A 25,284-nucleotide genomic window follows, 5' to 3' on the forward strand; every position below is an offset into this window, starting at 1 on the left:
AAATCCATGCATGGAAAAAATTGTGAAGGTTTCCTTATTTCACTGGTGGTGGAAAGAGGTCTGCATAGGTTCTCCTTATCCCGCATTTTGTAGACTTCTTGAGTTCTGTGCACTGGGGTTCTGTTCAGGGCCACTGGGAATTGGGTCAGCAGGACCTGATCACCTTGGTGTGATGCTGCACCTCTGCAGCAGCCACGCAGCTGTGGGGCTTGGCCAGAGCTCTGGGATGGGCCAGTGCTGCTGCAGGGAGCAGCAGGCCCAGGGAATAAACCTGAATCTCGTGTCCCTGGGCAGGGCTGCTCTGAGGGAGCCAGGAACACGTTAAGTTTCTGGTGTGCCACGTGCAGAAGCTACGGTGAATTGGTGTCCTGGAGCAGGCCAGGGTGGGGCACACCAAGAATCATCAGGCACATCAAGCACAGCCCCCGCCAAAGGCTCTGAACTGAGCCAGACCTCTGCACTCAGGGGGAGATGCCCCAACCTCTGTGCCCAGCAAGGGTCGTGGCAGCAGCCACCCCCAGGTGGGCTCTGCCCCAGGTCAGTGTGGGCATGGCCAGGGACGAGCTCATCTGCCCTGAGCAGTGCAGCCAAAGGATCCCAGCAGACCTGGAGGGTGTTTTCTGCTTGCCTTGAGGCTCTGTTTGCAGGCTGGGTATGCACACTGGGTGAACGGGATTTTGAGAACACTTGAAAACATTCTGTAAAAATTGTGTTGTTTTGCTCTCCCCAGCAGCTTTTGCACCTTCAATGGATGCACATACCTGAGTTTTCTTGTTTGGGTATCAGTTTTATAGTTCAGAAAGGTAAAGTCCTTAGTACCAAAAGAAATCTGTTTGAAAGGTCTAAATATACCATTCTATGCAGTTTAGATGCTGCCATGGTAACCTGCACTGCAGAATGCTGGGGAGCTGGCAGCAGCAGCAAAGCCATGAGCTGGTGGTTTGCTGCGTGCCTGGAACTCACACAGGGTGGTGATGGAAAGCACAGATTTCCAGGTAACCTCAGGCTGAATCCAGCAGAATCCAGGGCTTTATGTGGCCCCTGTGGGCAATGCTGGCACAAACTTCCAGCTCCAGTTGGGGCAGCCTGTGGGGCTCTTCTCTTCCCAACGTGCCAAGGCTGGAGCAGAGTTTTGGGGGAATTGTTTTCCAGCAGCCTCAGCATGCAGGTGTGCTGAACCCCAGCAGCACTGCCCTGGCAGGAGAGCCTGGGTGAGCATCAGCCAGGGCAGCCAGAGCCTCTGTGGGACTGCAGGCCAGGTGGGTGTAGGTGTCCATCTCATGAGAGCCTGTGGAGGGCCCTCAGCAGCCTCTGCTCCTCTCTCCACTGCCACAGCTCGAGGGAAATGGGCTCAGCCAAACTGTTTGTCACCCTCACAATTTTCTTAGTTTGGGGATTTTTTTCCTCTCTTCTTTTTAATTCAGATCATATCCTTCTGAGAAATACTAGTGTAAAAGGGCTGTGAATATATGGGGGCAAAGACTGGGATTTGTTATTGAGGTACTGAAGAAGTGACCCAGAAAAGGAGAGGTTTCAGTTTCATAGAGAAGTCAGTAGAGACAAAGCCCTTGCCAGCGGGTTTAGGTGACCCTTGAAGCAGAAGAACAGATGTCCCTGTGGCAGCAGCATGGCTAGGATGACCAGGGATGCAGCATCTGCTGCCCAGAGGGAGGGATGGGGACAAGATTCTGCAGTGCAGGTGATTCTGGGGAGACCCTGCCCTTGCAGCTGGGTGCAGCCTGTACAGCTGCCAGTGAGGACCTTTATTTTGAGGAATGCTGTTTGACCTTTATTTTGAGAAGTCACTGTTATAGTGTGATGTTGCAGGGATATAGTGTTATAATTTTGAGAATACAAGCATTGTTGCATTTAATATTACCATCACAGCAGCTTTCTACTTGTACTGCCACTGACCTCAAGTCCTTGCTTCTTGCAAGATGTTTTTTTTTTTTAAAAACCTAAACCTGTGCAGCTGCTATAGCTATGCCATAATGGCTTTTGAGCCTTGAGTACCAGTGGCCAGTAGCTGTATACTCAAACCCTTAAATACATTTACCAAATCTCCAAAGACATGACAAAACTCTCCAGTGGATAGCTTGGCTTTCTATTACGTGCTACTAGTTTTACAAGGGAAGGGGTTAAAAAAAACAGGACCTGAATACAGAGTCAGTAAAAACACGGTGAGGGATTTGTCATGCTTCAAATTTCTTTGGGTTTTTTTTTCCCTACAGATGCGGTCTTTGATCTAGAAAGAAAATCCACTGTTTGTCAGACATTATAAATTATGTCCCAAAGGCTAATTATAAAACCCCATCAGCTAAAGAACATTACAAAAACTAAGCTGTCCTGGATAGGAGCCACTGGTCTGTGGGTGAGAAAATGAATCCAGTCCCTCCCCACAGAGAGGTGGGCTGCAGCGGCTTTGTTCCCTCCCAGAGAGGAGAAGGGTGGTGGGGAAACAGTGGCCACACGGTGCCAAGGTGAATCCCCCAGCCCTGGGCTGCCTCAGCCCTCCCTGTGCTGATTCCTGATGGAGCCCTCCATGACCTGACTGCAGGGAACTGGTGGGCTTGGGAACAGAGCCAAACCTGGAGCCCAGAGCAGCCTGAGAGATCTGTGGGTTTCCCTACACAGGGACAGGGAAAATGCCTTCTGATGAGAGAAGGGGGCTCCACCATGGGCTGAAGATGTTCCCTTGTTGTGGGATGTGAAGAGTTGGGGTGGCCTGCACGTTGTCCACCTTTGTTAAGCCAAGAGGTCTGATCTGTAACACCTGTCAGCCTCTCTCTGTCCCCCTTGCCAGGCAGCCCCCACCAACACCTCTCTGTGCCTAAACACACCAGTGGAAGGGCTGGCACATCAGCCCTGGAAGAGAAGGCGGGAGAGGGAAGTGTGGACGTCAGCAGCATTAAGCCATGGCCCTCGTGACAATGACAGCAGGTTTGTGTCACTGGGTGAAGTCCCTGTCCCAGAGAGCAGCTCTGTGCTGACAGCCTGTCCCACTCACAGCAGGGCAGGGGTGGGCACGGTGTCACAGGAGAGCTGGCCAGGGTTTGCATAATCCTGCTGGGGCACTATCACTTAGATAAGCTGTGTGTCTTATGGTCAGGTCAGGACAACCCAGACAGAGTCAGCACAGACTGCAATAGCACCAGGTGCTCTCAGGGAGTAGGGATAATTAGTAGCTTTGTTTACATAATAAAAATTTTGGCTTTAACTATGTTTTAATACTTCTAGGTAGTTGTTTCTAAAGGTACTTTCAAGACATTTAGTTGGTGAAGTGAGAACAAGAGAACTTGTGATGGTTTTGGTTCAGCAAAAATATCCATTGCCCTGACCCCAACCCCCTCTCCCTCAAAGGGTTTTTGGGTGGTTGATAAGAAGTTGATAATTCAACAAAATTCACTGTGCCTGTTAATAATTCTTCTATAAAAGCCCCAGGTTTCCCCTGTGTACTTCAGTCACTTTTAGCATGAAGGGACTCATCCTGGCCCTGGTGCTCGCCCTCGTGGGTAAGTAGAAGCTTTACCATCACTGCTGAGCTGTGACAGCCACTGTGATCCTGAGCAAATTGCATCTCCTTGGGGCTTTTCAGGGATATTTACAACTTCATTTGCTGAAGCCCTTTAATAGCTTCAGCTGTAAACTGTTAGATTTCTGTGCTAAGCTCAGCAGCAGAGAAAAGCCAAGCAAGCAGCAGCGAGTGAGCAGGGCTGGCATGGGCTTGGTGTCCTGGGGGTGTGGGGTGAGCCCCATTTCTGGTGGTTTGCCAACCATTAGCATGCTGACTTAATGAATAATACATTAAAGGATCTACAGAAATGTTTTTTTTTTCATTAACACTTCTCTTTCCTTCATCGCAGAAGGCCAGAAGCAGGACCTTGGTAAGTGGCTCCCCTGCCATGCAGCAGCTCCCTTGCTGCCTTCCCTCACAGCCTTGCCTTGCCCACTGCTTGCCCCTGTTTTGTGGCAGTGAGAGTTTCATCTTTCTTTGCTGGGCTGGTTCAAGTAACATCACAACAGTCATGAAAGTGTTTGTGTTATATTTTTTCCCTGACAGAGCCTGTTTTTCACATGGGCAAGACCTACCTGTACAGCTATGAGAGCATCATTATGCATGGGTTCCCTGACAGGAGCATGGCCATGGCAGGGCTGAGGCTGGCCAGCAAGGTGGAGATCAGCCGTGTGTCCCTCAGTGAGCACCTTCTGCAGGTAAATCACCATGGCCATAGGAGCCCTCCCACCCTCCCACTGAGATCATGCAGCTAAAGATGCTGCATTCATACCTCCAGGCTGGCAGAATAAGTGACAAAAGATGTAGAGCTCTCACAAAAGCTGTGGGCCCTACCCACTGCTGAGATGGCCCTCCAGGCCCCAGCAGTTTCCCTGAGGCAGTGAAGATTCCCCAGCAGGGACAGAGGTGTGGACATGGGCACTGAGCTCTGCACCCTGCACACCAGGTTATGGTGGGGAGAGCACTGCTGAAGGGTCTACAGCTCATCCAGAACGCTTTGGTCACTGGCAGGGACCTACAGAGAGCACCACAGGCTTGCTCACAGCCTGCTCCTCTGCAGGAAGGAGCTGGAGCTGCTTCTCTCTGCTGCCATCAGGGTCTGGGCCCCCTGGCCAAAGCTGCCTCGGGTTCACCTCCATACAAAATATGGTTGGCAGCTCTTTAAACAAATGTCCTAACATGATTTTACTAAGGCAACACTAAGCTTGGGTATGAACATGAGCATTCTAGAATGAAATGTCCATGTTTTTTAACCTGGTCCATTGCCTAAAAAAGCTCAGCACTGGAATTCAGATATCACATGAGAAAGACCCAACTGTCTCCATTATCCCCCTTTTGATATTGTTACTCATCAAAAAGATTAAACCAAACAGTTTAAAATACTGGCATGGCACGAAAGACCACAGACTAGGGACTGAGAAGACAGCACATGGAGAAAAAGCTGTGGGAGCTGCCCTTAGCACTCACCTAGGGGTTTTCTCAGTCTGTAATCCTGCACATATGTAAGTGAAACAGTGAAGGAATACCTATTGTCAAACTTTGCACAGGGCTGCCCTTGCAGGCTCTGTGTAACCTCACTGGAGTTGAGACAGGAGCCTTGAGTAGGATTTGAGAAAATGTGACAAGAGGCAAGCCACCCTTACAGCATCGATTATAAATGCCTAAAATAAAACAGAGCACTGAGCCCACACCTTTTCCCTCTGCAGGAACATGTACTTTAATGCACGAGGGTGGGAGGTGTGTGTGTGAGGGACTGGATGGGTCTGTGCTTGCAGGCACACACTTCCACTAGGTAGCAGTCAAGGACTTGAGCACAGGCTTTACAGCCAGAGGAGCTCAAGGGATGTCAGCCACTTCCAAAGGTGTGAGCTCTGCTCCCTCATCAGCTCTGCCGTGCCTTTGGTGCTCGGGGACGTGCTGGACCTGGAGCAGCAGCCAGAACAGTCCCTGTGTGCTCAGGCAGGCAGCTTGGGCAATAATGGCTTGGCTGCCTTGCAGACTGAAGGGAGATCTCACTTGTCATCTGTGGGAAAGGAGTGAGTATCCTGCTTGTACTGATTGTTGGTAGCTGGTATTTCACTCAGTCTACAAACTTAATCAGACTTGCTGAATTTTTGAATTCTGCTCACATAATCTTATTTTTCTGGCAGAAATCCTTCATGGAAGTTTGCATTTCCTAGGCTGAGCACAGGAGTCCAAACTGGAAATTGTTTCCTGCACTGTTAGACAAGTGACTTTTGTCTTGCCATGGAAGAGGAGTGTCCAGTTTCTGTATGATAGACTATTTCAATCTGATGGTGAAAAATATGGTTGTTCTCCTATTTTTGCTCACAGATTCGATCTCCAAAGCTGGAGGAACACAATGGCTTCTGGCCCATTGACTCCTTCACTCCGTCTTCGAGGCTCTCAGAAACCATTGCTGCCTGTCTCAGCCAGCCCTTTAAGTTTGAATACACTGAAGGAAGGGTTGGGAGTATTTTTGCCCCTGAGGACTGTCCTGTTCTGTGCACTAACCTAGCGAGAGGGGTTCTGAACACGCTGCAGATAACCATCAAAAAGACACAAAATGTGTATGAGCTACAGGAGGTTTGTTTTTTCCATTCTGATTTTACTTTTAGTCTAATTTCAAATTAAAGAGTAAGTTATACTTCCCAGACCATTTTCTTTGACCTTTTTATTGCTGTTTCAAGTGGGCATTCACTGTGTTTAACCCATACTTGCAGGCTGGGATTGAAGGCATCTGCCAAACCAGATACGTTATCCAGGACGACAGCATGAATAAACGTGCCACAGTTTCCAAAAGCAAGGACCTGACAGACTGCCAGGACAAAGCAGTGAGGAACCTGGGGATGGCCTACGTGCGGCCCTGCCCCACCTGCGCCCTGGTACGAGGGCAGGAGCCACCCCTGCACTGCTGCTCGTGGGGCTTTGGCTCCTCTGGGCTCACCAGCCCACTCCTGTTTCTGAGTGGTCTCTTTGCACTTCTAGAAAGCCAGAAACATTAAGGGCACGGTGACATCCACCTACAAGATCAGGTATGACGACAGTGGGGCATCGTTGATGTCCGCTATGTCGGACCAGGTGTACCAGATCTCTCCTTTCAATGAACCCAACGGGGCAGCAGTCGTGGAGGTGAGGTAGGTGCATGTCCTTACATTATCACAGCCAGGAGGAGATGCTTAAAACTGATTATGTATTTGCTGTTGATTTGTGAGAGAACAAGAAGTGTCTGGCCTGTCGCTGCCAAGGGCCAAAACACTGTACAGCTCCTGGGATGCCCAGCCCAGGATGCCCAGGGTGTTTCAGCTGGCCTGTGCCCTACTGTTTAGGCCACCCAAAACATCTGTCCAACCTCTCAGAGACTTTAACAAGCTCTCACAAAGGCTTTTGCAGTCTATGGCTTTTCCAGATAATCCTGAGCCATGGATGAACAGGGAAGTGCCCCTCCATTTGCAGTCCTGCTGGGTAGCCCTCAGTCTGCTCCAACGCTGTGCAAGCCCTTCATGCACAGTGTGCTTGCTGTCTACTGATGCATTTCCCTCTTTCCCTTGAAGACAAGAGCTGTCCCTGGTCGGCACTAAAAGGCCTCCTCTCAGTGAACCAACAGTTCAGCTGCATAAACAGGGGAGTCTTCGTTACCATTTCTCAGGAGAGCTACTCCAGATGCCAATTCCTCTATTAAGGATAAAAAATCCAGATTTACAGGTATTAGAGGCTTACTTTCATCCACTTTCACTATTTATAAGGTTAACAGGTCATCACATAATTACTTTAGAAATGAATACTTCCAGCTGTCTGTTTTTCCCCCAGCTAACAGAGACGCTGCGGCAATTAGTTGAGAATAACGAGAAAGGAGCCACCAAAGAAGCTATAGCCAAGTTCTTACAAGTGATCCAGCTTTTTCGTGTAGCAACCCTTGATCAAATCGAGTCTTTGTGGCTGCAGTTTGTCAAGGAACTCCCCTACAGGTAACTATGTCCTTCAGCCAGGGATTCTGACCAGAGGCACACTGGGCAGTGAGGTGATGAGTGCTCCTTTCCCTGGCAGGCCCTGGTTCCTGAGTGCCATCTGTGCTGCTGGAGCCACTGACACGTTCAGATTCCTGAAGCAAAAAATCCATGACAAGAAGCTGAACATCTGGGAAGCAGCAGTGACTCTCCCTCTCGCCTTCCATTTTGTTACGCCAAACATAAAGACCCTGGAAATTGCCTCAGTGAGTACAGATCATTCGTGCTTTTGTTTTCCCTCTCACTCCTTTTTAAAGGTCAATTCTTAGGATTATAAGTGAAAGATACAGCGCATTTCCATCTAAACTTATAAAATGCAATGTACTAACAAAAATGGGAAATGTTTCATAAAATGTTCCCAAACACTTGTTTCCAAAAGTTTGTAATTATATTTTATATTAAACACCACAAACTATAAAAAAACTACTGTTGATTCTTTTTGCCAAATCAGAAGTTAAAAAGAAAAAAGACAAACTCAAGAAAATAATATGTAATCAGTATCTAAAGAGCATACAGCATAACTGGGGCAAATCTACTTAATTTTCTTGTAGCTGAATGTCTAGCATTCGATTTAATTCCTGAAATTATTTAGAAACAGCACAAATCAATTTTATCTATTTCTCACATCCATTTATTGATAAATACAGCTCTAATTATTAGAAACAGTAAAAAATGATACTTCTTCCTTCTGCAGAGTTTTCTGACCTGTCCCCAAATCCAGAAAGTACTGATGCATAGGATAATTGTCTACCTAGGATATGGTAGCATGGTGAATAAATACTGTGCTCACGCTTTACTGTGTCCAAATGAACTTCTTCAGGTATGTGACTCTCATTTCTTACTCATAAAAGGTGAAAAATTTTTTAAAGTGCCTTTAATTTAGCTCTCACAATGCTGACAATTAGGTAACTCACGATTTGCATGCCTCACTCAGCAATGCAAAGACAGAATGAAACACTGAGCTGATGCCTTTGAGAGAACAGGCTGGAATAGTTCAGAATTTCAAATGTAATACTAGAAGCCCATTGGGATAATGGATCCTGTAACCAGCCTGAAACTGAGTTAAGTTGTGACAAACTCAGATTAAAGCAAAATAATCATGATTCTATGATTCCACTTTGACATTAGGTAGAATATACTTAAAAAGACAGTGAAGTGTGAATATAAGCAAAGCTCTAGGTATGTCATAGGTTAGGGCTTCCAAGGAAGCCCTGCTACACAACTGCAGAAATATTCAGGACATTGTTCTTGGACCGTGCAGTCCCAGCTCCTTGCTCAGCAGGACCACAGCACTGAGAAGGCCTTGCTGTGTTTAACATGTGTTTCAGTCTTCCAAAATAAAGTGAAATAAAGCCACGCCACCAGAATTGTAATTCTGCTTCTCAGAAAAGCAGAACTGTTCAAGTAAACTTGAAATTATTGTAGGAAGTGAAAAATGCAAGTGCAATTTGGCAGGGCTGGCAGAGGTGGCCCTGGGAACAACTGAGCTTGGCATGAGCTCAACACTGCCTTTGGACTTGCAAAAGGCTCTTTGGTGCAGGCACCCACCTGGGATTGTCTCCTACACTCAGGCTCAGGCACAATTCAAAATCAACTACAACACCGTGCAAGGAGAAAACCAAGTTTATTTGTATGGTCCATGTTTAGCATCCTGATAAGGATGGGATTTTCCTGGAAGAAAAGCCTGAAGAGCTCAGCTCTGGGATTTGCAGCAGTAATTGTTCTGCTTGCTATGGACAGCACATTTTTATGCACTACTACAAGATCATTGACCATTACCTGGTGAGGTTAACAGTGTCTGCTTCATTTTCAGCCACTCCATGACCTTGCTACTGAAGCCACCAGCAGAGGTGATGCCAAAGACATGTCCTTGGCCCTGAAAGCCATGGGCAATGCAGGAGAGCCAGCCAGTATCAAACGCATCCTGAAGTTTTTGCCGACGTTTTCTGCAGCTGCAGCTTCATTACCAAACAGAATTCATGTTGATGCTGTTTTGGCTTTAAGGAAAATTGCAAGAAAAGACCCTGCAAAAGTAACTGCAATTATTATTTAAACAAACGTCTTAAAGGGTATGGATTGGGTTTGCTTAGTGATTCAGGAATAACAAAGCCATCAGGTAATGTTAGCAACTCTGGACAGGCTTCTCAGTTACTGGTCTTCCTCCTGCCATGCTGCAAACTCCTGACATCATCCCATCCTTGCTGATATCCTGGGAAAGAGTGCTTTAGTCCCTGTAATGCTCATCCTAATGGCTGTTTCTCCCAGCCCTGCTCACTGTGCACCCTGCAATATCTTCACTTTTGGTGACAGCTGCCGTGCCCACATCTCTTGTTTAGGGTTCTGTTCTCCATCCTCTGCAGAGCACATATGCACTGTTCTGGAAGCGCTGCTCACAGGAAGTTATGGGCTTCTCAGAGGTTCTCTCTCCCCTCTGTAGGTAAGGGAGCTCACCCTGCAGGTGTTTATGGACAGCACGCTTGCTCCCAACGTCCGAATGGTGGCTTGTGTCGTTCTCTTCGAAACCAAGCCTGCTCTTCCAACAGTAACAGCTCTGGCCACCTCGCTGCTGACAGAGCCCAGCCTGCAAGTAGCCAGTTTTGCATATTCACACATGAAGGCTTTGGCAGCAGGCAGGATCCCACAGCTCCATAAACTGTAAGTAGAGGAAGAAGTATATTTTTAGTACAAAACTGAGATTTTTTTTTTCCATGCAGTTTTCTAAGAATTTGGTCACAGTCGACTCTCTTCATATGATTTTAATTCTCTTACTCAGATCTGCTGCTTGCAACGTTGCCATTAAACTCCTGGGCCCCAGGCTTGACAGGCTGAGCTATCGCTACAGCAAGGTCATTCAGATCAGTGACTATTCCTGTGAGTACCAGCTGCCCTGTGCACTTCCTCAGCTTAGGTAGCCAAATGCCTCTATTGTGTTCTGTGATTTTCATCCAAAATCCAATCATGAACTGTGAATTTAGTGCACTCTTGAAATAGAAAAAGCAGAAGAACTTCCTAACATGCAAAATTTCCTGTGACTCTTCCAAATCCAAATCTCTGGTATCTCTGCTGGGGAAAGTGGTGCTTGCACATGGATTTAGGCCTCCTTTTTCAGTCCCTGGGGTTGTGTTGACTCTGCCCTAGAATAAAGTCCTCCTCTTGAGGTTGCAAGCTTGAGGACCTATGGGACTGAACCCTGACAGAGCCCCTTGTGATCTTGATCCCCCAGCACATAGCTGAGGTGGCTTATGTGCACCAGAACCTTGGAGACCCTAATTTCTGCTGTGTTTTATTCCTGTGACAGTTCAGTATCAGGCTGGTGCCATTTGGAGGGTCTATCTAATGAACAGTCCCAGCACCATGTTTCCATCTGACATAATCACAAAAGTAAGAGGCTATTATGCAAACACTGCAATGGATATTATTGAGGTAAGTATTGCATTAAGGCAGCCAGCTTTTGGACTGTGATGTAGTGTTTAACTCCAGTTCTGGCTGTGAGGGTGGACGTCGAAGGGAAAATTTAGATAATGATTATGATTTTACTTCTTTTATTTGGGCTTCTTGACACACACATTCATCAATGAACACATCCAGTATAGGCATGTAAGTCTAGGAGCGGAGGAAAGCTTATGCAGCAGAACATCCATCTGCCCACCTAAAGTCACATGGGATCCAGGGTATTTTGCATAAGTACAGGGAAATTAAATTTCAGCCAGCAGCACAGCCAGGGCAGCACAAAGCTCCATGTAACAGCATGCAGGAATTCACACAGCTTCTTGAGCAAGCTTTGTAGCCTGGGCTGAGTTCTGCCCTACCCTAAAATTATCCCTGCTGACTAATTTAAGGCTGGCTGGCTCAGCACGTCCTCAGCATCTGCAGCCATAGCCTGCAGCCACCCACCAGGTACACATGTCCTTATAATGCAATGGCTTAATGAAACAAGTATTTCATGTGGCCTCAGTGAGTTAATCCCAGGCACAAGAGTTTTCCTGAGCACTCTTGTACTGGGGCTGTGCTGCCTGACTCTTTCCTACAGGTGGCTTTCCGGTCACAAGGCCTCACCAAGCTCCTGAGGAAGCAGAACATTCCCTTTGCTGACTATGACACGTACAAGACCCTGAAGGAGCTGGGTAAATCGGTATGTCTGGGCACCTTTCTGACCTGTCTGCATCAGACAGCTCCTCACAGAACCAGGGTTGCATCACCCACCCACTGAGCCATCCCTTTGATGTTTCTGGAAGAAAGGAGTCCGTCATCCTGCTCAGTCATGGAAAGCTGCACTTACATTGTACTTACTCTCTCAACAGCTGCCACCTTTTCACTCAACATGCGTTAGCTCTTAATGTATAGAACAAAAGATGAGGCTGCTGCTGAGAGCCAAAATGTTTTAAAGTGTATGTTAGAACACACTAAGTGGTTGTTCTTCTGTTTTGAAATGATAATTGAATAAGGTTTTTCCTTCATGACTCCTTGGGTGTCACCTACTACTTACAGCAGCAGAAATTACCTTGCCCTTACCTCATCCTTACATGGGGAAACTCTTTCTGAAATCAGCTATGCAATTAAGAAAGGCCACATTTGTTCAGACCCATAACATCCCTATTGGGTTTTTGGCTAAGGAACCACAGTTCTCATCCTTCAGATGGGATCTACTCTTTGTTAATACATTGCTTCACTTTAAATGATATTTTCTGCTCCTTCCCTTTCTCCCAATGTCTCCTAAACACCACAGTTTCTGGGATGGAAAGAACTGCCGCCAGAAGACCCCCTGGTATCTGCTTACATCAAAGTATTTGGTCAAGAGATTGCCTTTGCTGACATTGACAAAGAGGCCATTCAACAGACTATGATGGTACTGACAAGGCTGTTGACTTTTTGTCTGCAATTCTGAATAACTTCCCTTCCGTGTCTCCTCTTACCTAACCTATTTCTCTGTTTCCAGAGTCTAACTGGATCATCAGACTGGCAGCCAGTAGTGAAAAAAGTGGTGGAGGAGGTCCAGAGAGGCATTTCAGGGCGATGGACCCTGCCAGTGCTGGTGGCTGAGATGAGGCACATCGTCCCCACCGTCGCTGGGCTGCCCCTGGAGCTCGGGCTGTGCGGGGCCACAGTGGCCCAGGCTGCAGCTGATGGTGAGTGTGGGAAGCCAAACTGAGCAGGTTCCACACACAACTGTGTGTCCAATCCCTCTGCTCAAACTGAATCCTCTATAATCTTGAAAGATACCCCAGTAATGTTGAAACCTAAGTGACCAGCTGCCTCCAAAGCGTTTGAGAAATAATTAGGATATTTCACTTGAGATATATTTGTATAACTCTGGTTTGGTATTAGCAACCTTTAAATAACCATGTAAAGTATTTCAAAATGTAAAAGCACTGCTCTTGCCTTAACTATTATGCTTATTGAAAGTATTTTATCCCCAGAATTTATTGTTTCTCTGTTCATATAATTTCTGTCTGTCTTTTTCAGTGGATGTAAAGTTATCACCCCCAGTATCTGACAATTTTAAACCCTCACAGTTGTGGGAATCCAAGACGGATATTCATGCTGACATCAGGCCAAAGTAAATATTACATATATATTCACATACACACACACAAAAATAAATATTTATAGTTATAGTTATATCTGACATAGATACGTCGTGACACAGATATATGTCAGTCACATCTGACATAGATATGTATAGCTACGTGTAGCTATACAGGAATCTTACTTGTCCCAGATTTTGGACAAATCTGCTAGTCTAGAGAAAGTAACACAATCCCCTGATACTTTACAACCCTGCAAATCCAGCAACGTGCATAGTATCCCACAGGATACTGTGCTATTCTGCCACTGCAAGAAATGCTTGCATTTGTACCTGTTCAATGACTAAAGATACTAAGAGATGAAAATACATTATCTTATGTATCAAGTTTTTTACAATTTCAGCATAGAATGGCATCATCACCTGGCATAAGCCAGAAGTATTTCAGGGAGCAAGGAGAAATGCTTCTGGACCTGCAAAAGCAACAGTACTAATAATGATAATAGTAACAATGATGATAACAATAATAAGAGTGATAATATTATAAAAATAGGCAGAATCTGAAGCTATGAGATTCTGGAGTTAGCTTGTCCTCAAACAAAGACAATGACAATACCAGTGACAATGCAGTCAGAAGGTTCCTGTTAGCTTTGTTTTTCAGACAAACCACGTTTTCCAGTGGCATCTTAGCTTTTTTCTTATCCTGTTGTGATAAATCTCTTCATCCATCTGTAGTGGGTCTTACAATAAAAGAACAGCATGAAAATGTACTTTTGCATTTCAAAGTTAAATTTTTGCATATTAATATATAATTATGCCTGGTTTTATTTCCAATTTTTCAGAGCATATTTTCATATGATTGCAATGATGGGGATTAATACACAGTACTTTCAGAGTGGTTTTGAATATCATGCAGAGTTCAGTGCCAACACTACAATGAAATTTGATGCCAGGATAAATATGAAAGAGAAAAATTTGAAGATTGAAACCCTTCCCTGCCATCAAGAGGTTGAGCTCGCAGCTGCGAGGTACAGGAGAGCTTTTTTCATTTTGCTTGCTCTGTGTTACTGATTTTGAGTTCCCTGTTATAAAATAACAAGTATACAACTACTTGTTAAGGTCTGCCATACCTCAGCAGTCAAACAAAGCTTTGTAATGTCTTTTTTGCACCAGGAAAGATGGGTAGAGTGAAATCAGAAGGTGTTATTTGTGTGCCATTTATCACCTCCACAGGAGTGAAGTTTATGCTATTTCAAGGAACATGGAAGAGGTAAATTCTGAAAAGAAATCCCAGATTTTCCCCAAAGGAGAAATACCAAGTATCTCTGACCAGGAGTCAACAGAAGGATCATCAAAACCTGGTGGCTGGAAGGTAAGGAAGCCTCTTGCCACCTGTAGTGCAGACAGGCAGAGAGCAGAGAGCTCCCCTGAAGGGCTGGGCACCCCTGACATGGGAGCTGGCCAACCAGATCACAAACACAGGAATGGTGAAATTCAACAGGGGCCTGATACTTCCCACACCAAGCCTAAAACCCAATGGGTTCATTACATGATCCTTCACAGTCCGCTGACTTTCTTCACTGCATGCAGGCAGGGCTGCTTTGACAGCATGTCTTCCTATTTCTTTACAGTCATGGGAAGGTGTCTGAAATTCACATCCTCTGTACAATATCTCTTTTTTAAAATTATTTTTCCTGAATCGGACTAATGTGAAAAATATGGTTCTTGGGCAGGATATAGATTTTTCTTCACAAATCCTGAGATAATTCTTAGTGGGTTGCAGGAGCACATTCTGTCATGTGCTCTTCAGAAGTTGGCATGGGAAGGCTGCGCTGGCTTCCAGCAGGAGGACCAGAAGCCTGAAAGGGATGCAGAGGGACTGCCCCTGCAAAGAGCCCTGCAGGTTCTCACTGGAAGTGTGTTTGTGAAGCACTGCCTGAGAAAGGGTGGGCAGGAGAGATGTCCTCTTCCACAGAGCATTTTGGAGGAAACCCCATTGCTTTCAGTGCCTGGATCTCTAATTCTTCCAGAGACAACTTTGTAGGAAACCACACTGCTTTCAGTGCCTGGATCTCTAATTCTAAGCATTGCTTCCTTCTTGAAGCAGGACTGTCAGCATTCTCTTCATTAACTGGAGGGATTATTTTAAGAGCTGGGACAATTTTATTTTTTTTATGGAAAATTACTTTATATGCCTTATTTTTGTTTAATACAGCAAAGCAGCATGCCTAATGCAATATCCAAAGGATACCAGAAAGGTCCAGAAGAGATACGTCACAACAATGCAGGAAGAAGATTTCACACACGCAGGTTCTGTAAAAAATTTGAAAGTTTGGGATGCTCTACTTGTCTCAGCCTTAAATCACAAAATTCTGCTTCCTTAAGAAATACCTATCTGCATGAATTATATGAAGAATTTGAAGCCAAAATAATTTTAAAGCCAGGTAAAATCATAAAAACAAGTTTTTCTGACAATCACTGTAGATAATGCTCAAGCAGCAAACCCTGGAATGCTTTTGCCTTTAGTTCGTACAGATGCTGACATTGACAAAATACAGCTGGAGGTTCAAGCAGGACCCAAAGCAGCTTCAAAAATAATTGAGGTATCAAGCTCAGGGTCAAAGGAAGAGGGAGAGGCAGCTCCATACGAGGACATTCAAGCTAAACTGAAGAAGATTCTAGGCATTGAAGAGGTGCTCATGGTAAGAGACTTTGAGCATCAGGGAGGGAAATATTTCCTATAATGAAGCCAAGGGTTTCCATTGTGGGAAACTGGCATGGCAAAGCAAGGAGGTGGGCTGGGAGGAATTCTCTTTCCTTGAAAGCCTGTGGTGAGCATCTTATCTGACAGCCAGGGAAATGTAGCAGAACAAGCAATAAATTCATAATGCTTTCAACTGTTTTTGGAGGCTGCAAATAAGACACGGCGCCGCACAAAACGGATTAACCGAGAGTACAACACTGAACACACAGGCCTGTGGGCAGAGCCCAGCACACCCCACCTCTCCAGCTCATCCTCCTCCTCTGCTGCTTCCTCTGCTGAGGGCAGAGAGCCTGGAGATCATCACAGGAAGGATGAGAGAAGGCAGTCTGGGCAGCAGCGTGGCAGCAGGAGCAGCAGTGGGAGCTCTGCTGGCAGCACAGCATGCAGCAGCAGCAGCAGCCAGGAGGACCACTCTGGGGACAGGCACTGCAGTGGGGACAGGGAATATTCCAACCAACAGGTAATTCACTCTGGCTGGACCCTTTATATTTCTTATAGTGACTGCTTTTGTACATCAGAAAATTGAGCTCATAGACTGTGGACAAAAGAAAGAGTAACCCTGGTTCTCTGAAGCATTTCAGATCAGAATTTTGACATTTCAGAATTTTTCACCATAAAATGCTTAAAAAATGTAATTTTCTGCCTTTTTTTTTCCATACTCAGAACTGAAATTTTTAATGCATTTTTCAAAAATTAGTTCTTTATTTTCCCTTGGATCTTACATACTATCTATTTTCACAGGCAAACCCACCTGTTTACCAGCTTTTGTTTAAGCCAGTGGATGAACAGGTACATTTACTGCATGCAGCATGTACAACTAGTCTTGCTGTCTTTCTGCAATTAGATCCTAGTTCTCTGGGAGTGAAAATATGATAAATTAATTTTGCAACACCTTCCAGTGGTAGGCACCTGCTTCAAGGTGATTCTTTCTTTTTGCAGGACACAGGAGGGGAAATCCTGAACATCAGCATCAGCTCTTCTTCTTCCTCAGCTAGTGATGAAGATTTCTCCAGAGCCATATCTCAGGTGAATGTCTTAATCTGCAAGAAACCCAAACATTTACTTTGCATTTCCAGTTTTTGTATATTTGTAACAGATAGGAAAATTACAATGATTTAGCATAAAAGGTATATAGAAAGAAATTGAACTGTTTCTCATTTTATAAAGGTGAGCACGTTGGATAATCACTGACTGTAATTTAATATTCATTTAATACAGGTTACTTTTTTGAATGAAACATGAATGTATTGCTGTATATGTTGAAATTTGTCTTGCTCAGCAAATAATTCACTATAAAAACCAGAACACTTTAGAAGTGCTGACCTGCTGGATCAGAAGCTGGTTTCAGGGATATTTTCCTTGTGTATCTTTCTGTAAAAGTTTAGGAGTTGACTCTGCTACTCTTTTGTTCATTAGGCATTGAAACTACAAAAAAATTTACAAAAAAATTCCCATCATAGTCTTAGTTACATTGGTCATGCCAGTGGTTTTACTATGGTAATTCTAATGCCTTCTTTGTGTCTTTGGTCTCTGTTTCCTCTCTACTCGCCAAAGCCTGAATTCCTGGGAGACAGAAAGCCACCAATACTGGCTGCAGTTCTTCGTGCCATCTACAGAAACAAGCAGCCAACAGGATTTCAGCTTGTCCTGTACACTGACACACAGCCCAAGAGGTGGAGAATACAGATGTTTGGTTCAAGCATCACAGGACCAAGCAGATGGAAACTCTGTGCTGATGCTTCAGTAATAAATTACCGAAAAATATCAGTAAGTTTAAAATATCAATCAGCCCAAATTTAAATGAAACATAATGATCTTGCTATGTTTTATGTAAAAATTTATTTATTTTCCTTTACTAGGGCTCTCTTAAATGGGGTAAAAATTGCCAGGACTACCAGATTGCTACTCAGATTGCAGCAGGGCAATTTGCTGCTTACCCAGCTATGCAGATGAAGCTGGAGTGGCTGAAAGTGCCTTCAATAATCCGAACTACTGCAAGATGGTGAGATTTCACTTTAGTCTTTGAAAAATATATCTCAGTGCTCCAAATAAATGCAGATTCAGTTCTGCAATTTCCAAGCTAGAAAAAAATCCCTTCAATCAGTAGGATTTCATAAAATCAGATTACAAATGTTTGCTTTCTCTGTATTCATTCCCTCAAAGCATAATTACTGCATTTTTGTATGCAAGAAAACCACTTGGGATGATGGGATTTCACCTAATCTATTGCAGACTTGTAATTTTAAGTGCCTGAATTAGGAGATGGCTCTTGTCATGCTTCCTGATTCATGGAGGCTCAGAGCAGAAGCCTGACCGTGGGTCTCTGATGAAATCAGTCTCTTGCTTAATTTCCTAATGCAGACACTTGCCTCTGGCTTCTAAAGCAGGTGATACAAATACTTCTCATAAAATTTATTCACATTAAATAACAAATATTTTATGACAGTTAATGTAAGAAAACTGAAAACTTTACATTCTGGGGTCCATTCACGTGTTTCACCTTTTTAATGAAATATCTGTTGCATTCATTCATTGTATCCCTCCATGCATCTGCCTGCAATAACATATAGATACACATTGAGGCCTCTTTTTTTGGCGTAGTGCTACTAAAATACAGTCATGTACAGCAACTCAGTTAACTAAATACACTTACAACACAAGTTTTCACATTAAAGGCATACAGGTGATTTGATTTAAAGTCTCCTGAAGAAGGTAGCTTTTTACATTAGATTGAATTACCCAAAGCTGTTATCTACTCTTATTAGAGGAGATTAAACCATCCAATTGACAATACTGGAGCAAAGCCACAGAACTTACCTTTTCTTTTCTGCTCAGAGATTAAGCCTTTTTATAAAGGAACATTTTCCGTATTTCTCTGTTTGAGTCCCAAGCTTATTTGGAAACTCATTCATAGAGATCCTTCCATCAGCTTGTTGACAGTCTTAGTGGGGAAAGGATCCTTGCCTAAAGTTACCACTACATGACTGACCTACTAAAGTGAATTTAGCATATTTTTAGCATGTTAGTATTTGGTGGCTTATGTAATTGATGCCTATTTCAAGTCTGAATGTGTTTAAAACAAATTTGCCACACTTTTCTTCTCATATTACTCTCCCATCCAGAGTCTTTTGTACCAATTTTATACCAATTAAAAAATAAAATTGCTGCCTCTCCTTCAATATACAACATCATGTATCACCAAACCCTGATGCAAAACATGCCCTGATGCTAACACATATGCATATTACTTTACAGAGGTATTTTAGTGTGAACAAATAATAATAATTTCTTTCAAAGACAGTTCATTTTAGTAACTTCCTTCTTTTCCCCCAGGTTTTACTCATTTCTCCCAGGAGCTGCCTATTTGCTTGGGTTTTCCCAAAGGCAACAGCTTAGTCCCTCTCACCAGGCAACCTTGGTTATGGCTTTGACATCCCCAAGAACCTGTGATGTTGTCTTTAAGTTGCCAGAGGTAACAATTTCCATCATCTTTTATCCTGAAGCACTCAATACCTAGGAAATGGATTATTAAGGGATTTTTAACCTGCTGATTAAAAAAACAAATCAAAACTATAAAGAAGCTGCCTTCAGAAGACATTATATTCATGCAGTTGGTTTTAGTATGAAAATATCTTACAACATATTTGTCTTTCGCATGTATGCTTATTTCATTTGCTTACAAGCATATGAAATAAACAGAAAATAATCATCATGATTGACAGCAAGTTAAAAAATAACTTATGAAAAAGCCCACTCCTCCCAAAATCTTAAGAAAGATGACAGGTGTTCCTGTGTTCTGGAAAAGACAGCAAAACCAGGCTGTTGAGACAGCCAAACAGCAGCACTTGATGTACAGGCAGAAAGAATGTGTGTATCTCAGGTGAGCAAACTGTTCCGCCTGAGAACAAATGTGATGTCCAGGTACCCAAAAAGCTGCAAATTGGTGACTATCCAAATTCATTTCTAGCACTGCTGTTCCACTGGTTGCAGATGTGTCACACTGTACAACTATTTCATGCTGTAGACAGAGGACTTGATTTCTTTTTCTCTCTGACAGAAATCCAGATGCTAATTTAGATTTCAGTCAGCACAGTTGTCTCGGAAAATTAGAGGAAAATGCTACCTCATCTCTATACTGTACTTTGCATTTCCATTCCCATTCATGCTTGTTTCCTGCCTGATTTTCAGCTCACAATTTACGACACAGCCATCAGTCTGCCCCTGCCAGTCCCTTCACATCCGGGCACAGCCATCTCAGCATCACCATCCTCTGGCTGGAAGGGCTTTTCCCAAGCAACATTTTCACTCATTGAAAGTCTTAAAGGTCAGCAAGTAACTATCTGCACAACCATTGATTGACTCTGTAAATTTTGTAAACATGATTTACACTTTTGATGTAATTTTTTTTACTTATCTATTCACTTAAAAATCAGTTGATGTCAGTTAGAAACAAAACATCTCTATGAAAATCTGTGAAGCAGCAAAGATATAAAGAAATGGAGACATACTAGGAAGATTAAACTTTCAGTTCCATGCCAAATAATACTTTCAAATACTTCCATTCCCAAATGCATCCATTTCAGCTTCACAGCAAAAATTGTTTGTGATGAAAATACAAAATGAAATCTGTGAGAGGAACATCTAAGTGACCACTGATTTAGGGTGCTCTGCTTGATTAGCACTGTTATGTTGAAGCTGAAACAGCTCCAAAAGTGTACTCATTAATTTCAAATCCTGCACTTTGAGTTTGAAGGGATTATTGTTTTATTAATGCTGTCTTAACAGCTAATCACATTATACTTACTTAGGGTAAGTTTTAAAATGAAAAGCTTTATGTAATCCTGCAATAAGGAGTCACATTTTGCATGGAATCAGTGGGATAATATCATACCATGCATATTTATAAGGTGTCCTTGTCCATAGCAAGGGGATTGGAATTAGATGATCTTTAAAGTTCCTTCTAGCCTGAGCCATTCTGTGGTATTTCTTAGGTAAACACCAGACCTAATCTGTATTAACTACAATTGTTGCAAAATAGTTTCTAATCAGGGCTAGAAACTTTGTGGTAGGATTTCCCACAAAATGCCATCACAGTGAAAAAGACAAAAATGTAGTATGGTATTTTTTCCTTCCCAACTTCTATTTCTAATCCTGGTTATGACTCCATAAAGGTATCTGCATTTCAGTAAACTTTCTATAGTGGTAATGGTATGTGAATTGTTATCAACCCTTGTGAAATTCTTTTGATTACAACAAAGTTAGAAAAGCCAAAATGCCACAAACTGAGAGTTGCACCAGCTGTGAGCACAATTCATCTCACACAATGCCTGAATCACAGGGGTGTGGTCCTGCTGCCTGGGGACTGGAAAAGTTTTACTTTTGAATTACTAAAAATCTAAAATTTCATCTGACAGAATTAATTAATTTCTACATCAGAACATGCAGAATGAGATTTTTTTTCCTTTAATTACAAAACTAGAATAAAATATCTGTCTCATATAAATTATAAAATGCTTACTTTTTACTGGTTTTTTTTCCAGGTCATTGTACAGTTTTCCAAAATAAGATCACAACTTTCAATGGTGTTGAATTTAACTATTCAATGCCGGTAAAGTGCTACCATGTCTTGGTGCAGGACTGTAGTCCAGAGCTTAAATTCCTGGTGACGGTGAAAAGACTTGAAGAGGCTGCTGACCTTATAGCAGTAAATGTCAGAGTCGCCAGCCAGTAAGTAATTGAAAACTTAATAAAAAATAGATGCCAAGCTGAATATGCTATAAATGAAGATCAGATTGGCAGGGCAGCATTAGATTCATGCAGGAAGTACTGATGTCAATGGAAAGATATCTAGGAGTGTCACTGAAATTTGGGACTTTGTCTTTTAAAAGTGCTTCTGAAATATATCTGAGGTTCATAGCAACCTCAAGACTTTAATGCCACAAATTCTTCATTAATTTGTTAGAACTTAACCATCTCATTTCAGTACTTAGTGGTTAGGCAGACACATAAATTGTAATCATTAGTCTGGCCTTCTACACTAAGCTAATAATTAGAACAAATTAGAACCCAGAGTCATTACACAGAGTTGCTGAAAAGTGGACATAGCTAAAAAGGGCATTACTTATCCCAGATTAGAGGCACTCTCTTAGGACATCTCTCAGTTGGTACATAATATTCTAATCTATTTGAAATTCATTTAAGATACACTTTGTTTCAGCCTGGAGCAATCACCCCTAAATTGCATGGGATTATGCATACTAAAATCATTGCAGGGAGTGTTCTTCAAAGCACATAAATAGACTTTGATCTGTAAGGTTTCATTACAAGTAATTGTTTATTTCTGAAAAATGTGTGCCTAACTGTGCCATAGTGTTAAAGAAACAGAGGGAATCCAGTATTCCCTGCACCTGTTTTATGGAAGAACACAAAGAAGCTTGTTTTATAGACTGTATCTTTTGTAGATAAAGACATTCCTCATCACTGAATCATGCCTGATTGTTTCATGTAATTGTATGGATGTGCTTTTGATGTGCTTGAGCTTCATATTTCTTCTATTAGAGCAAACACTGCTCTGAAGAAAATACTACAATACACAGCCTGTTCAGGCTGTAAGAGAACTGCCCTAGGAAACCCAATCTTCCTTTGAAATGTAAAGCACCTTCCATTTATGTGAAGGTAATAGCAATTGGGTGGCTCTGCAGCAAGGCTCCTGCAGCCTGGTGTCTCCCTGCCTGTGCCATGGCCATGAGCAGCCCCCCAGAGATGGGCACAGCCAGGGGAGGGCACTGGGAGCCCTCCTGCTGGCACACTCACCTGGGCCCCCAGCCTTCCCCCTAAAGGGCACATTCATGCCAGGGTGATACGAGCATCCTGCAGTGATGGTTCTGCCAGAACAGCAAATTATAAGCTGAGTAGGGCAAAGGAGAAGCATTTGTTTACACTAATTTCCTTTATTTAAAGTGAGATTGACATGTATGTTTCCAATGGACTCATCCAGTTGAAGATTAATGGTGTCCAAGCCCCAAAAGATTTTCCATACACATCTAATACTGGTAAGAGACTCATATTTAGATTTTGTTTAATCTTTCCTGATCCTTTGATGAAGGAGAGGACATGATCCTGCAGACACATCACAAGATAAAAGAGTTAGGAGACTAATTTGAGAAAGAGTTAGGAGACTTTAACATGCCTTCATGCAAGATTTTCTCATGGGTGGCAAGAAAGAGGAGCAAAGAATGAGATGCTGGTCCTGTGCATCTTTGCACAGACCAAAAATGCAGGCCTGCAGTATGTTTTGCTGATTCCAGAGACCCACAGAGTAGGCATTTAGATGACCCCTGTCACAGCCACCCCTGTGAGCGGCTTCAGCTCTTCCCAGGGCAGGGAGCAGTAGTCTTCTTACTTCCCACCATCTCTTTTGGGATTCTGTAGAGTGTGCATTATGTCCCCAGGAAATTAACAAAAGGTTCAGGGTGGATCCTAAAACAGTAACTTCATTTTAGGAAAGATCACATTGTTCTTTTCTGTTGCAGCTGCAAGCATGCTGCTCAGCAGTGAAAAGAAAGGACTGACACTAAAGGCCCCAGATTATGGCATAGATAAAATATACTATGATGGGCACAGACTTGAGGTAATTTTTAAGTTACTTTCAGTGGGTTTAGTTTTAGAAGAAAAGCATTTACATGCATCTTTTCTGTATTTCCACAAAGATTCAAGTTGCTTTCTGGATGGCTGGAAAAACGTGTGGCATTTGTGGAAAATATGATGCTGAGATAGAAAGAGAATATCAAACACCCAGTGGATATTTAGCTAAAGATGCTGTGAGTTTTGGTCACTCTTGGATTGTCTCAGAAGACCCCTGTACTGGAGGTACTAAGATCTCAACATATATTAATGTAATTGCCTTCATATAATTAATCAATCAATCAATCAATCACATGAATAGTTGGTTTCTATTAATTGTAGCACAGTCATCTCATTTTTTGCTAATTTTGTGGTTAGTGGCCACAGTCTAAATGAAGAAAAAAAATCTGTTTTTTTTTCCTGAGTTTGGTAGTTCACTGCAAGTTCTAGTTTTTTTGGGCTTTTATATCAACATCTTATGCACTGTATAGTTACCTGGAGTTTGTGTGTTCAACTTAAAACTCTCTAAGTTGATAATTTAGTATGAAAAGGAGGAAGTTTGACTGTTGACAAAAGTAATTTTATGTTATCTTTAGCAGTTTCATTCTTTATTTTAATTCTGTTATTTACAGACTTTTATATTAGATTTAAAATATCATATCTAGCCCTGACTATCAAATTTAGAGGGCATTTGAGGTGGGAAAAACTTGGTTTAATTTCCTCAGGCTGAAGATTAACACAGTCTGAAAACTTCAGCCTGGGAATGACTGATTGTTCTTGCCATCCAGGTCCTACATAAAAACATGAATGTGTTGGTTACATTAGGGTGCACTACACATTTTGTGTGGAACACAACCCTGCGGGCATGTGTTGGCCTTTCTGTAATGTTTTCTTAGATCAAGCTTCTCTGGGTTGGCTGGATTATAGACTTAAGGACTAAGCTACTCAGCCACGGCAAAGCAGGTGTGGTGCTGCTCACAGTACAGAGAGGATATGCCTGGGAGCCACTGCTGCTCCAAAATGAAGTGCTGTCTCAGTTTCAGTAGAGTGTCAGCTGACCAAGGTTTTCACATGGATCTTTTCGGATTTGGACATCAGTGTCCCACCCAGATCCCATCTCTGTCCTTGCAACTGTGCTCCACGTGCCTCATTTTCTCAAAGCCTGAGCCTTTGACAAAAAATTGATTCACTTCAACCTGATTACCTTCATCTAGCTGTGTCACACTGTTCATCCATTGGTCTTAGTGTTTGCCAGTTCTACAAATTAACTACTGAAAGCTATTTGTCTAAACTCTGTGCATGCTTTAAGAGGGTTCATGTTTTGTAGCTTGTAAACTGCAGCATAAACTTGTCAAAAGTGAGAAGCCACTTTCATTTGAGAAGGCAGCAGAAAAATGTTTCTCCGTGGAGCCAGTCCTTCGCTGTGTGAAAGGCTGCTCAGCAACCCAGACTGTTTCCGTGTCCGTGGGCTTCCACTGCGTTCCAGCCGGTGAGTCTGGTGAGCTGTGCACGCCACGCTGTGTCACCGGGGTTCTGTGAAAATCCGCACAGACACAGGAGCGCCCCGATGTCAAACCAACCCCGCTCTCCTTTCTCCTCCAGACTCCGCTCTCAGCCTGGACGGGCAGCTTCGGCTGGACCAGAAATCCGAGGATGTCGTGAGCTCGGTGTCCGCTCACACGGCGTGTTCGTGCCAGCAGCAGTGCCCGGCCTGAGCCCCGCTCCGGCCCCGCTCAGCTCGGGCGGCGGGGATCGGCCCCGTGTCCTCGGGGAGGCCGCTCTGCTCTGCTTCTTCTCCCGGGGATCCTGGAAACAACCCGGGCACCCGGCCCCGGGGTGACCTTTCAATAAA

General features: G+C 43.5%; 1 protein-coding gene across 1 annotated transcript; it reads left to right on the top strand.

Moving 5' to 3' along the window:
- The first annotated feature begins 3,469 nt into the window (after window positions 1-3,469).
- LOC134423116 (vitellogenin-A2-like) lies at window positions 3,470-25,147 on the top strand. Its single transcript, XM_063165798.1, has 35 exons — window positions 3,470-3,512; window positions 3,864-3,884; window positions 4,061-4,212; window positions 5,849-6,100; window positions 6,238-6,399; window positions 6,503-6,651; window positions 7,069-7,219; window positions 7,325-7,482; window positions 7,562-7,727; window positions 8,216-8,341; window positions 9,335-9,553; window positions 9,959-10,176; window positions 10,295-10,392; window positions 10,820-10,944; window positions 11,552-11,653; window positions 12,248-12,367; window positions 12,458-12,647; window positions 12,985-13,078; window positions 13,888-14,073; window positions 14,279-14,417; window positions 15,261-15,489; window positions 15,572-15,747; window positions 15,955-16,269; window positions 16,551-16,598; window positions 16,749-16,835; window positions 17,364-17,576; window positions 17,669-17,811; window positions 19,143-19,281; window positions 19,998-20,133; window positions 21,350-21,536; window positions 22,770-22,861; window positions 23,342-23,439; window positions 23,519-23,678; window positions 24,760-24,921; window positions 25,035-25,147. The coding sequence occupies exons 1-35, from the start codon at window positions 3,473-3,475 to the stop codon at window positions 25,145-25,147; spliced, it is 5,166 nt and encodes a 1,721-aa protein (XP_063021868.1). The 5' UTR covers window positions 3,470-3,472.
- The last annotated feature ends 137 nt before the right edge of the window (window positions 25,148-25,284 follow it).

Source organism: Melospiza melodia, chromosome 11, assembly GCF_035770615.1.
Source record: "Melospiza melodia melodia isolate bMelMel2 chromosome 11, bMelMel2.pri, whole genome shotgun sequence".
Lineage (NCBI taxonomy): Eukaryota > Metazoa > Chordata > Aves > Passeriformes > Passerellidae > Melospiza > Melospiza melodia.